General features: G+C 41.2%; 1 protein-coding gene across 3 annotated transcripts in view; it reads right to left on the minus strand.

The window, feature by feature from the left end:
• LOC134355568 (signal peptide, CUB and EGF-like domain-containing protein 3) overlaps window positions 1-15,159 on the minus strand; it is a 502,690-nt gene that overhangs the window by 15,459 nt on the left and 472,072 nt on the right. For all 3 annotated transcript variants that reach the window (XM_063065615.1, XM_063065614.1, XM_063065616.1), the window contains 6 exons: window positions 10,817-11,020; window positions 9,264-9,425; window positions 6,636-6,803; window positions 2,917-3,078; window positions 1,203-1,400; window positions 154-306 (listed from right to left, as the gene is read on the minus strand). In XM_063065615.1, coding sequence (XP_062921685.1) covers window positions 154-306; window positions 1,203-1,400; window positions 2,917-3,078; window positions 6,636-6,803; window positions 9,264-9,425; window positions 10,817-11,020 — 1,047 coding nt within the window. The remainder of the gene's footprint in view (window positions 1-153; window positions 307-1,202; window positions 1,401-2,916; window positions 3,079-6,635; window positions 6,804-9,263; window positions 9,426-10,816; window positions 11,021-15,159) is intronic.

Below are 15,159 nucleotides of genomic sequence, written 5' to 3' on the forward strand. Positions count from 1 at the left end.
TGGGTAAGGATGTTCATGGTGGAAGTTTGTTTTGGTCATGCAAAATCAATATAGTGAAAGCAAAAATACCATAAAATACATATTTTTTGGTTATGTGCACAAACCCAGAGCTAGCAACCATCGGTAAAATCACTTATCACAAGGCTCACTCACCATCATAGGTGACATATGGGATCTGGAATCCTTTGGCACTGTTTGCTTCATTAGTTTTGAAATTGATCCATAGCTTGCGGGATCTTGCAGTGAAAGCTATTGGCCGTTCATAGGTCTGGCAGGTCTCATACGTCGTGATAGATGTAGGTGAAGCTAATGATAACATTTCAGAATACAAAAATGGAGAATTCAAAAATAAAAATTTCATTTACAGCATGTTCTGGTTTTATGAACATTTTATGAAGTTCGCAGCTTTAAAAATTGACAGGATGTTTTCAAAATTATGCTCTTACTGTTCCCACTTCCTTGGCTTTTGTTCAGGTGGTTTGTTTTTGCAAATGATCACAGTACCTTCAGTACTATTTGTTCACACACACAAGCATGAAGTGTGACTAACTAAATTCTGCAGACCAGGGCCACCTTAGAGACTGTAAAGTGGCCGCTGAGTTAGCTGATTAGTATGATACAGCAACATAGAGTAAATGAACGAGCTCAGAGTTCAGAAATAAATAGATCAAATGTGATAGCCATGCAATAACTCCTGAAAGGACTCAAGTATTTTGGGAGAGAAGTGGTTCAGATTTGATTAGAATGATACAATTAAAAAGCCGAACTTGCGTCAAGGCTCACGTGTAAAAACTAGCAAATCGGTGAGATCCTTAAAATGGCAATGGTCATAAAACAACATTTAAACAGAAGTGGAAAAGAAAATTTAATCTGGGATTCTTTGAACCAATCATGAAGATTAACTCAGGCCAGTTAGCATTTTGAAGTGTGTTATAACTCAGTTCCCAAATTAACTGTCGATCTCAGCACACACATTAAAGAGACATTCTCCTTGGAATCAAAAATATAACACTTTATAATGTGGGAAGAGAAATTGTAGTCTGCATAGGACCTGACAGTAATGAAAGAAGGAATTGGCAAGGTGAAGAACAGTTTGGTTAAAAAGATGCATTATGGATGCTTTAAAGGAGTGTAGACGTGAAGGATCTGTGGACTTTGAGGGGAGGTGGCTGCATAAAGTATAGAGAACTTGGAAAACTCACAGTTTTTTCTCATGACCAAAACATCCCCACAGTCGTCCTCAATGGGTAAGAATATTTCGGGGACCACTATCAGGATTTTTCTTTTGGGAGGTGGGTTAATATTCCAGGTACACTCCACATTTGCTGGGTAGTTTCCAGGATAGTTGGGAGATTCAATGTAGCCCGTGTATTCCCCCAGCTCACCACCACACTGTCGATCTGTAGGGAAGAGATGTACAGGTCAGGAAATTGATCTGAAGAAGCTCTGGACTCCAATAAGTAACAAATTGTACATTTACCCATGTGAAGCTGTTGATTAGACTGCAATGCAGATGTGAGACGAAAGGAAACAAAGCAAGTGCAGAATTGAGGGCTTATAAATAATTAAGCCTAGTAACTATCCAAGGGCTAAACAGTACAAATTTGCATGCTGATCACAAACTAATCATCACAGAAACCTCTGAGGTTGTGAAAAACATGAGGACCCTACAATTCATTCAAGAAGAGGACGGAAATATCTCTACAAGAGAGTGACGTTACTGAAATTAAAAACCAGGTGAAAGTCCTCAGAATAAAGAGATGCAAACACAATAAAGTGTTTTTGCTTGCAGAAAGAAGGCCAGATACTTAAGTTGCTGAGATCATTCACATTTGTTATTGACTACAAACTGCCCTTGGAATCACAGTCTGCTATTCCTACAATGAAGAAACCAAGTGCAGAGGTGGGCTGTTCCTTTGCCTCAACAATACTACATCAAAGACAAGCATCTAAGCAAAAACCTGCACTAGATTCTTTGTTGAGATTACTGTTCAGGAAACATTGATCAAAATAGAAAATAACATTTATGCACGACAGACTGCAGAAGACAATTCACACATCACAGCAATCAAAACAGAGCTACCTAAAAGACTGTAGGGATACACACAAAGCCACTGGACAGGTTCTGAATGAAGACATGAAGCTATTTCACTGCAGATGCTGTCAATCATCTCCCAGTTACTGCGCTATGTAAAGTAGCAACAAAAAGTGGTAACGCACCATAGAGGAAGATCGTGGAAGTCCAAGCAGTGGTTAGAGTATTTCATTACAAATTTGGCATGGGCAACACTAGTCAGTAAATATATGATACACAGAGTTTGCAAACTACTTTCTTGTGGGATGTGACCTGTGTAATCAATCCAGCTGGCCACGTTGATTATGGTGAAGAAGTAGAGGATAACCATTAGAAATGGCAGTGTCTAGAAGCAAATCATTTGTGTCATATACCAGCTCAGATCATGACAAAGGAATCAAGATCACACATGGACCACCTGAATCTGATACTGGTTCACAGTTTAGAACATTTGAAACTGAAAATGTATTCTCTTACTGCTGACATAGCCAGTTTTCTAAAAATGATAAACTCTTGTTGAATAAACTCTTCTAGATGAACTGAAAAATTCAGACTGAGGCGAACTCCAAGCAAATTCAGTTTTGTACCAGAATAACTTTGGGGCTTAACTTACCTTTATGATCTCGTCCGTGGTACTTTGGCAGGGCTACCAGAAGCAATCTGCACACATACCAACTCATTCATCAATTTTACTCATGTCAAGAAATGGTCAGAATAAGAAAGCACATAAAGAAGTTTCTATGAGAGTACTGTTGTCTTTATATGATCCTCTGGAGTTGGAGAGGAAGTTGCTATCTGGTGGAGAAACTTCTGTAAGTCTCAAAATATAAACAAATACTTACTTTTGCACTGTCTGACTGTAGTTGATCCATCAAAATCTGTTGTGGTGTTGCCGGGGCAGGCAATGCAGTAATTCTGTCGAAACTCTGGTTGGTAGGTACCCAGAGCACATCGTATGCACCGGTGAACAGTTGTGTTGTAATAATGGCCTGGAGAGCACTGAACTGTGGGAGTTCAAAAACAGCGTCACATCATGGACACGGGTCTTCATGGCACAACAGCGCTTATGTCAACTACTGAAAACTCTCCTGGTTATAGGTGAGTGGCGGAGGAAGTAGGGTGGAGGGGTGGTGTGTGAATGGGAGGATTGTTAATGTAGATGGGGAGAGAAAAATATGATGATAGTAGATATTTAACGGCTGGTGTGGACACAGGGTATACTATGTAATTCTTCTAAGTCTCTGGATGCAGTTCAGCATTCAACACTATTGACCCGCAGACCTTGGTGAACAAACTCCTATTCCTTGGTCTAAATACACCACTGTTCAACTGGGTGTTGAACTTCCTAATTAACAGTCATGATGTGCGACAGTTCCTCCCTTCCCATCGTCCTCAACACGGGTGCCCACCCCCAGGGCTGTGTGCTGAGCCCATTGCTATACACTGCTCACACATGACTGCATGGACAAACACCCGAGTAATCACATCATCAAGTTCGCCGATGACACAACAGTGGTGGGAGTCTCCACCAATGAGGAATAATCTCTTCCTCGCTGTCAACAAGACAGGTAAGATGGTTATCGACTGCAGGCAAACTTACAGCACTCACACTCACACCCTTCTTTACATCGGCAGAACAGCAGTGGACACTGCATTCAGTTTCAGACACCCAGGAGTACACATCCGTACATATCCCACACAAGCTCTCATGGTCCCAAAACAGATTCCACACAATCAGGAAAGCTCACCACTGCCTCTACTTCCTGAGGAGACTGAAGAGAGCTGGACTTTGCACATCCATACTCACATCATTCTACAGAACTGCCCAAAGCATCACTGGCACCAGCCTACCTACCATCAAGAACATATATACAAGAGATGCTGGAAAAGTGCCAGTAACATCTTAAATGATCCCACCCATCCTGCTCATAGACTGTTTATCCCACTCCCATTAGGGAGGAGGGTACGTGGCATTCACGCCAGGACCACCAGACTCAAAAACGGTTAATTTCCACAAGCAGTGAGGGTGATCAACACCTCCACCCCATAACCCGCCCCCTCCACCACCACTACTTCATCACCTTTTTACAGACACTCCAGTGCCTAGCATTACTTTATGGACATACAATCAATGTATATAAGCTATCTTATGTATTTACTGCATATTTATTGTGCTTTCTTACTATTGCCTTCTTTTCTTACTGATTCTTTTGTGCTGCATCGCATCCAGAGTAACAATTATTTCATTCTCCTTTACACTTGTTACTGGAAATGACATTAAACAATCTTGAATCTTTAAATTTAATGTCTATTGACTTTAAAGACAAGGTGATTACAAGATACAATTTTATAGCAAAAGTAAGATTAATCCCCCAAATCCAACAGAACTATTATTTAAAGGGAACAGCCACCGTGAATTCATCTTTATTGATCATGTAGCAGATAAACTTGAGTGGATTCCCAATGTTATTACAGCTCTCACTGATAGCAGATAAATTATTGCATAAAATGTACACAGGTTAGGCAGAAGCCCAAAACTTACCAAAGAATTTTGTTACTACCTGATAAATGAATAACACAAGGCTTTTTTCAGTGATACTGTTTGATAAAAATTGATTGTAACTGTGAATATAGTACATGACACAAGGTGCATAATTGTCTTGCATGTGACATCTCAACGTACTGTACAGAGAAAGCTGGATTTGTGCTGGGGTTGCTACAGTGTGGCTGGATGCTCTTCCTTAGTTTTTAATTGCACATGAACTGTCAGGGAATGGCATTGGTTTTGCATGCAGAATCAGGCTTTCACAACACTCCTGAGATTTGTTTGAGCTTGGCTTGAAGGGCATTTCATTAGCAGGTCCTGGTCCATGCAATTTGATGCTGGGAATGCTCCTTGACCAGGTCACATTTAATGTTTAATACGAATGAAGGTTTCTTTCGTGCAATCCATCCTGTCAAGTCATGATGCAAATCACCAGCAATCTTAAATCTGCCACCCAAACCTGTGCCCTACTACTACAGAATGACCAAACTCTGTTCCAGCCCAACCTTTTCTGACCACTGATTCTTGACCAGTGACAACCTTCTTCATCTCAGTGCATGCCGTTTGACTGACCCCAGCCCTCTCAAGCCACTACACTGGTAACTGCCCCCAATCACTGACCTTCTCTGCACCCTCTACACTTGGTTACTCATCCCTGGCTGCCAAGTATCCTAGATCCTCAGCACGACCTGCACGTACATTTCCTGTGCCTCCCTTTCTCCCAACGACATAGACTTACAAGTTCATTCCCCCATGGAAGGGCCTTCAGTTCAGAGGCACATGGTGCCTTGCGCCTTATGAGCCATTAGGTTTGGCAGACAAACAAGAATTTTAGAATATATATTCCCACTTGGAGTACTGTGCTCAGTTCTGGTTACTTCACTACAGGAAGGATGTGGAAGCCATAGAAAGGGTGCAGAGGAGATTTTCAAGGATGTTGCCTGTATTGGGGAGCATGCTTTATGAAAACAGGTTGAGTGAACTCGGCCTTTTCTCCTTGGAGCGACGGAGGATGAGAGGTGACCTGATAGTGGTGTACAAGATGATGAGAGGCATTGATCATGTGGATAGTCAGAGGCTTTTTCCCAGGGCTGAAATGGTTGCCACAAGAGGACACAGGTTTAGGGTGCTGGGGAGTAGGTACAGAGGTGATGTCAGGGGTAAGTTTTTGACTCAGAGAGTGGTGAGTGTGTGGAATGGGCTGCCGGCAGCAGTGATGGAGGCGGATACGATAGGGTCTTTTAAGAGACTTTTGGATAGGTACATGGAGCTTAGAAAAATAGAGGGCTATGGGGAGGTCTAGTAATTTCTAAGGTAGGGACATGTTCGGCACAACTCTGTGGGCCGAAGGGCCTGTATTTTGCTGTAGGTTTTCTACGTTTCTATGATTCTATATAGTCTATTCATTTATATCATGAAACAATTTTATAAATGTTATGAATATTCACCAATGTGAAGAAATAAGGGAGGAAAACAAAATTTGAGAGACAATACTTGTCCACTTTTATATTGCTGTCAGACTACAATTGGCTGAGCTAGGATACAGACCATCTGCCAGCTAGGAATAGAAGTAACATTTAAAATGTCAGACAGACATAGCAGTCTTCTAATGCACGAACCATACCGAGCAAGAGAAGCTACTATATTACTGGCACCGACTGAAGGTACATCTCACCCTCCCTACAGAAGGCCTCGGTGTTCCAGGCTGTGGAGTAGAAAATCAGTAAACTTTGATTAGTATTCATATCTTCTTGCTGGAAAGTGCCTGTCATGAAAGTGTCATCACACTTTTTGAAAGTGTCTGCAAAATTTGCACCTGACTAAATTCAGGATTATCTCTCAATTCTGTGCTCCTTTTCTGCAGATGATACATGTTCTCCAGGTGAGAAAAGAAACTGTCACTGAGTGAGCTATTAAGGACTTCAGAGGGGAAGAGATAAGTTTGTCGATGATAAAGTTCTGAGTAGAAAGTGATGTATATGTGAGGCTTCCTGGTTCAATGTTTAAGCCACTCACCTTTAGTATCACAGTCCTGGAAGGACGAAGCTCCTTCGTGCTTTGTCATCAACCCCCCTCCACACTGGAAACAGAGTGTGCGGCCTAGTTCAGACTGGTATGTGCCTCGACTGCACACGTGACATGGCTGAAACCCATCTGCTGAATAATGTCCTGGGATGCATTGACCTGAGTTCACAATAACAACACTAGATTTTTGTCAACTGGCTAGTCATTACCTAAACGGAATGACATGAATCACAATTCTTAGAGTTTTGTTGTAAACCAAGTTTTGGGAATGATGATACAATGCAGTATCTTTTTATATCTTTGAGTGAGTTCCAGATTTAGCCAGATATAATGAATGTTGTGGTTGAGGTAACCAGTTAAGCACATTAATTAAAATGTGTTTCACAATCCCAGTCTTTGTCCAGAAGAATATAGTTCAAAGCCACAGACCAAAAGTTGTGAATTTTATTGCACACACTAAGGTAGATTTATATTTAGTTCATCTTTGATTACTTTGGTCAAAGAAAATGTTGTTGAGGTGTTCTGACGTAGAGTGAGGTCTTGTTCACCCTTCAGTTAATATTGACAGGGATGTGCTGAGTCATACTCCAGAAACAGAAAGCTGCCCATTGACCTCTTCCGACAAGCTGTATCTGTAAATTACAACGTTCATTGGAACGTGCACAAGATGCTAAAGAGAAGGTGCTAAATATGCCCCATATAAACAAAAGACTTAAGCTGCAGGAAGAATATGGTGATGTTTTGTGTTGCAATTGTTGGGGCCTCATCTGTCCAGTATGAATGTGGAAACACATTTTACAAGTGGGGGGGGAGGTGTGTGTGTGTGTGTGTGTGTGTGTGTGTGTGTGTGTGTGTGTGTATCACTCACTTTAACACGGATGAAATATACAGCACAGACAAATTTCATCTATCTGCACACACACACCACTGGCTTAAGATAGTGCTGGCAACAACAGGGGGGAGGAGGGAAGAGAAGATGGCGTGATGCAGCGCATGCAGCCGTTCTGAATGATATCGTATGTGTTAACTAGGGGGGCCGTGCACAATCCTGATTTGATAGAGACAGCCGTGAGAAGCACGGAGGAACACCTGGAGAAACTTCTGAAATGCCCGCTTCACTGTCACTGCTACTGTGCGATCGAGAATCTCCAGAGGGGAAGGCCCCAAATCCTCAGCTTTGCCTATTGCCTGTTGCCAGGGCCGGGGTCGAAGCGCTCGGAAGAGATGGTGCTTGGTGCTCGGTGCTCGGTGTCGGAGAGCTGGTCGGAGGCTCGGAGTTTTCGGACAGACTCGGAGTCGGACTGCGGTGGGATGCTTCCAGGATGCTGCATCGGCAAGTTGGCGGCGCTGGAGGTTCACCGTCTGCGTGAGATGATGGGACTTTCGAGAGACTTTAGGACTTTTTACTGTGCCCATGGTCTGTTCTTTATCAACTTACAGTATTGCTTTGCACTGTTGTAACTATATGTTATAATTATGTGGTTTTTGTCAGTTTTTCAGTTGGTTTGTCATGTGTTTCTGTGATATCATTCTGGAGAAACACTGTATCATTTCTTAATGCATGCATTACTAAATGACAATAAAAGATGACTGCGTGTCCTCATAATCTAATAATCTAATCTAAAATGCAATAATGTCTTAATGGTAACAAATAAATCTACTAACTACAGTATTAATCACATTTTTTTCTGGACAACAATCACTGCAACCAGCAGCCTGCAACTTCCCTTTGGGAGCTGAGCTTTTGAACCATCTGTACGACCTGGCATTTTTGTGGTATGAACTGAAGTCTCAAAGGTGCAGGCTGGTTGTGGTGTGAGTGTATGGGCCGAACTGACGTGGCAGGGCCATGGGCCTGAGCGTGAGGAACAAGCCAATATTTGGCCATTGCTGGGTGGCCATTGGAGCTGATTTGAATTGGCAGCATCAAGGTGGTAGGGCCCAGACCTGAGAGCGAGGAACAAGCCAATGTTTAACCAATTTAAGCTCCTGGTCAGATTGGAAAAGTCGGGTAGCCGCTGAATCGAGGCAGTGGGGCCTGGGCCCAAAAGTGTATTGAAGCAGCAGGGCCCTGAGTCCGAGAGAAGAGTGAAGAATGAGCCAATGTTCAGCCAATTTTAGCGCTGGGCCAGATTGAAAATGTCAGGGTGTCGGGGCCAGAAGCGAGGGATGGACCAGTTCAGCTCACTGTTTGGCAAAGTTTACTCGGCTCTGCACTGAACTGAGGCTGTGGCCTACAACTAACAGGCTCCTGGACCGGATTGCAGTGATGTCTGTCTTCTTGGCTGGGAACTCACTTTCATGATTGTTAGTTCTGAATGTTATTTGCTTACTTTTTATTGTTTGCATGATTGGTTCTTTTTTTTTGCACGTTAGGAGATAGATGGTCTTTTTTAATGGGTTCTGTTGGGTTTCTTTGTTTTGTGGCTGCCTGTAAGGAGATGAATCTCAAGATTGTATGTAGCTTACATACTTTGATAATAAATGTACTTTGAACTTTTGACCAAAAACACAAATAAACCTGTATGCTACCAGACTCACTATTGTCCCTATATCAAACATACTGACATCTACAGATAGGCACTTGATAAGATACCAATAAGCACAAAGCTAATATACCTGTACAGGCGCTTATGTTACGTGCTCCAGTTGGACCATGTCCATCAGTCCCAGGACAGAGATCACATGACAGCTGCCCATCTTTCTCCTGGTAGGTGCCAGCAGGGCACAGAACACATTTCTCTTGTTGACCATGATAAAAGGATCCTGACGAGCAGCTGACTAAGAGATAAAATTGCTGGTGAGGAATCACAAAACTGTAAAATTCATCAACATTCAGAGTTAAAAAGTACACTTGGACTAAGATGTTTACTGTCCTGTGCAAAAAGAAAAATATTTTCTGATTAAAATATTCATATTTTCAAAAAAATGTAATGCTTTGTGACTGTTTATTACTTAAAGATCTTTCTTTAATTATCATGTGAAGGTATTCAAATTGTTCAAGAAATATGTATTTGTGTGTCTGAGAGATTTTAACTTCCATTCATAAAATACAAATCATCACTTTAATCAAGTACAGTTGGTTTTGTTTTGACTGATACAGCTTTGATAGATCTATAAATAATTTTGCCTCCTGCATCCATCCCTGCTGCTGAGAAGTATGCTGTACTGCCACACTCTGAGACCTTGCAGCTCATCGCTGAAAAGATACGAGGCCGTCTGTCCTGGTTCTCTCTCCCTTTCCGTTACGCTGTCTGCTTTACTTATTGAAAGACATCAGGTCCATGCCACACAAAATACCTTACTCTTCAAAACTACAGTATGCACAAGATAGACTTTATGTAGTTGTATAATAGAAGAGCTCAAATCAGCAAAGGCCAATACATGCTGCAGGGTCCCTGAGTGTGTTCTTAGCTGCTTCTTTCAATCTTTTCAAAGTGTTGACCTATTGATTTACAAGGCCTACCTGTAATACCAAGAGTGTCAGTAACCTTGCAACACCTTGCTTACATAGCTATGATTAATTTGCAATCTTTGACAGTAAATCCTAGCAGCTTACTGGAGAGCAGAGAGTCAAGTCCAAGTCTGTCTCCACCCTATGCCCGTGTGTCGTATGTGTTCTTTCAGCACCATATCACTGGGAATATTCAACAGCAGAAACCCTGACTGCAATGGATAGTTCAATAAAATAAATTTAATGGAATCATGGAAAACTTGCAGCACAGAAAGAAGTTAGCTCATTTGTAATATGACTGAATTAGCAATTGCTAAATTGCATTATATTTCAAGGCTGTTCGAAAAATTAGATATGGCACCACAGTCAAGCTGATATATGATGCGATTATTTTATAATAGAATACCAGATCTGGCCGAAACAGAAAACAATTAGTCTCTTAAACTGAACAGTGGCTGGGAGCTTAGTTGTCAGCTTGCTGGAGGTTTAGAACTGAAGGAGAGAAAATAATTTACAGAACTATGTTACAAAACCAGTCAAAGCTAGTTAAAATTGCATCAACTGAAACAAAACCAGTCAAAACTAGTTAAAAGTACAATGTTGTACTAAAATAAGCTTTATTAGTTCATGTTCGTTCATTATGAAGAAAATTGGCAAACATATGTTCTTACTTCATAAAGTAAACCACATCTTATGATTACTTAAAACACACACTTACCACACTTCCCATCAACCCATTCCTGCCCAATGTTACATGCCTCTTGTTTCTCTGGCACCTTTGCCAACTTCTTTGCCACTTCATACTCTGTCCCAGAGAAGTTAATGTGAAATCGTTGCTGATTAATTGATTTCTTCAGGGTTTTAATTGCAGATTTCAGTTTCTTCTCCATCTTTAGTCTCAGGCAGTTAATGTTGCAGCTACCTGCAGGGAAAAATTTCACTCTGTTAAAGTGAAGTGAAGGAATTGGTGCGGGAGAGTGGATGAGTCTAGTTCTTATTGGCAAGTTGAGTAAGAGGCTGTAGGCCCAAGCTCCATTCTCAGATTTATAACCTTTAGATTTTATACCTATTTCATTTCTAAGGATGTGCTACATTGTCACAAATTCATTTTCTAGATAAGATGTTTGTTACTCTATAATAAAAAGACAGATGTAACATAAAGCATTATTAGAGAATGTTAGCTGGACTAACATTGCCCACTGAATCAACATCAGTAAAAAAAAAGTAGCTGGTCAAATCTCATCTCTACCGTTGTGAAACTTGTTAGCTGCCGTATCCTGCATAATACTGGTACAGTATTTTAACAGATGTGAAACCATTGTGGGCTGTAAATTTGTCCATTTTATTCTTCATCAAATATAAACTTGATTTACTTTATAAAATCTAGCATTTATTTTTTAATTGTGTGTGTAGAGGAAACATACATAGAACAGAGAATAGTACAGCACAGTATAGGCCCTTTGGCCCACAATGTTGTGCCAACCCTCAAACCCTGCCTCCCATATAACCCCCCCCACCTTAAATTCCTCCATATACCTGTCTATATTATTTATTGTAAATTGGTAAATTGGTTATTTAAGGTTGTTATAACCAGGGGGTGGTAAAGGGAATAAGTTCTCACTACCTATTAAGTGCTCCCAATGGCATGCTCCTCAAACAGCCTCTGACAACCCAGGTCCAGCTCCTGGCCTTCACATGTAGCTTAGCTGCTAAGCCCGGTGGAATTGTTTTTACTGACAGGAGAAGGGGCAAAAGCAAGTTACTGGTACCTTAAAACCAGTCATTTTGGGCAGACGGGGCTCATCAGCTGTGGTTGGCAGCTCCCAAGGAGAAGGAGATCACTGATTTCAAACCTCTGCTATGAGGAAGGCTTCGGGAGTATACCCCGAAGAAAAATCCGGAGCTGGAGTCTCTCAGGCAGTCTTATGTTAAGTTCAACATTGACCGGCAACTCCTGTGACGCTGCTGGTGCCAAACTGTATCAGTCTCTGCCATTCCTTTGGAATCATCAGCTGTGTGGAGAGGGGGAGCCTGCTGCATGGGCAACGGCTCGCTCTCAATATTGTACTGCCCTGGCTTGCACATTGGTCCTGACCAATGGAGGGCCTCCAAGGTAAACTGGTTTATTTTTGTCACATGTACCGGGGTAATGTGCAAAACCTACCTTTCATGCTGTCTATAACCAATCGTACATTGAAATAGCACAAGGTAAAACAATAACAGAATGCAGAATTTAGGGTTAACATTACAGAGGAAGTGCAGTGCAAGTACACTGTTGTGTGTGTGGCCTGGTTACACAACAATGTTATTAATAAAAATGCTGGAGATGGGAGCTAAGTTTCGTGGTTCTTTACTGGCAGAATCCGAACTCGGCACACACGTACAGATCAATACGCACCTAATAGTGCATGCTCAATATGCGCCTAATAGTGCATTCAACGACATGTTACTGAAACATAAAGTAGTCCCTTATTATACTGTAGGCTATACGGTACACTCCTCCCCTTTTATTTTAATAGTGTATCAACTTTTTTTTTACTGGGGCACTATGCTAAACAAATATGTTTATCCTTAACATACAAACGCCTACCATTTGTTTACTTAGTAACTTAATAATATCAAATTATAACAAGCCTTTTTTTTTTACTTTTGGTCTAAGACCCATTTATAATTCAAGTCTCTGGGTGGGGGTCTTCTCTAGATTGTCCAGCACTGAAACAAATAGATCTTCACTCTATTGTCTGGAATAAATTAAACAATCCACAAATTGGCAGGTTCCAGCCATAAAGAGTAGTCACCTCCATCTTGCAAAGATGACAAAAGCAAAGTGAAATCAGTGAAAAGGTGAATGTTATTCTTAAAAATATGTACAATCATCAAAACTGAGATGGCATTGGAAAGTGTCTTCAAATAGTGTGTTCTTCAGTCTGTCAATAAACTTGTTTGTTTTAATACAGATTTCCATATAAAAGTCATGAACAGTTGACCTCTGAGCATAGGGAGTTAAGAAGATGTGCGCCTCCAACTTGCTAACAGTTCTAGGCAGTCAGATCGCCTCCATATAATGAAGACTCCTCTGTGCAGCTGTCCTAGCTATATACGCATCTTTGTGCTATCACTTGTCTTCCTTACCCATATCTTGTTTGTCCCAACTGAGCCAATTACACAGCCAATATTCTTAGATTCCAAATAGATAGCCTGACCTTTATGATACCATCTCTTATCGTAATATAACTTTTTATCTTCTATTCATGCTTCATATCTTTGGAATGCTGGGAAAATGCTCAGGAGAAGACGGAGATGCTGGTCTTTTCGGAGATTAAAGCATATTGAGAGTTTGCAGATCTTCCATTATCTGTTCATCTGTTAACAAGTAACTTAACTGCGCAGCTGCAGGTTTTCGTCTTTTGTCTGTAATTGGAACAGGGTCATTAGATCTCCTCCTTAGTTTCCTAGTCATTATTGGCTTAACCGCCATAGAATCTCCTATGATTTCCATTGTTAGCCTTTCATTCTCAATCATCTTTTGCTTTTCTTCTAACTCAATCTTTTTTGCCACAGTTTCTGCATTCTTTGTCTTTAAACCAACAGTCATCAGGGTCATGTGACATGTTCCCACAACGGTAACATTTCTTTCCTTCATTTCTGTTCAGTGACATTTTATTCGTAGCATATTCCAGAGATTTTTGTTGTATCTCTGAAGTACCCTGTGCTGCTGTTTCCGTTGATATTGCAATGTTCAGCACCTTCTCTAATGTAAGGTCTTTTTCACCCAAGAGCTCTTTCTGTGTGGTTTCACAGTGCATGCCACACACTAACCTGTCCCTCAATGCGTCCGATAGACCAGCTCCAAATTGAGAATGTTCTGATAATCTGCGCAATTTAGCACAATATTCAGAAATGCTTTCATTTTTGCTTTGATTCCGTTTGTGAAATTTAAATCTTTCAGCAATGACCAGTGGTTTGGGGTTTAAATGCTGTTGGAGAGTGTCTACTATTTGCTTGAATGTTTTGTCAGCTGGCTTTTCAGGGGTTAACAAGCTCCGTAGCAGCCCATATGCTTTTGCTCCCATAATACTGAGTAAGACGCTGGCTTTCTTTTCATCATTAACAATGTTCACATCACAATATAACTCCACACCTTCAATGTAAGTTACCTAGTTTTCAATGTCACTATCAAATGCTGTAATGGTTCCAATTATCGCCATCTTTGTTATGTTAATTTAGCCCCGTTTTTCCTTGTTTTCTTTTTAACTAGCTCCTTGCAGTCACAGCACGTTTCACTTGACTTATGTGTTCTTTTTGCTAGCGCAATGAGCACGCTCTGTCTAGATGCATGTGTCACTCCTTTTCATCTCCCTTCCCTCTCTTCTCCTCTGAGTGTCATTATCAATTACAACACGGCGTTCCGATAAGATGTAGGTTCATTAACCTCGTCACCAATTTGTTGTGTATGTGGCCTGGTTACACAACAATGCTATTAATAAAAACGCTGGAGACGGGAGCTAAGTTTCATGGTTCTTTACTGGCAGAAACCGAACTCGGCACATACGTACAGAGCAATACGTGCCTAATAGCGCATGCTCAATATGTGCCTAATAGCGCATTCAACGATGTGTTATTAAAATTAAAGTAGTCCCTTATTATACTGTAGGCTGTACGGTACATAGACAATAAGGTGCAAGGTCATAATGAGGTAGTTTGTGGCATAAAGAGTTCATCTCATTGTACTGGGGAACCATTCCATTGTCTTATAACAGCAGGACAGAAGCTGAAGGTGTACACTTTCAGGATTTTGTACCTTCTCTTCTAAACTATGAGAGTAGGGAGAAGAGAGCATGACCAGGGTGGGCTGGCTGTGTTACTGAGGCAACAAGTAGTATAGATAGAGTCCACGGAGGGGATGCTCGTTTTCATGATGTGCTGAGTTGTAGTTACTTGCAGTCTCAGTCAGACTAGTTGCCATACTGGATAGGATGCTTTCTTTCAGCATCCATGGAAACGACCAGTCAATGTTTTGGAAAAAGTGACTGTTCATTTCCACGGATGCTGCCCGACCTG

The sequence above is a fragment of the Mobula hypostoma genome, chromosome 13, assembly GCF_963921235.1.
Source record: "Mobula hypostoma chromosome 13, sMobHyp1.1, whole genome shotgun sequence".
NCBI classification, from domain to species: Eukaryota; Metazoa; Chordata; class Chondrichthyes; order Myliobatiformes; family Myliobatidae; genus Mobula; species Mobula hypostoma.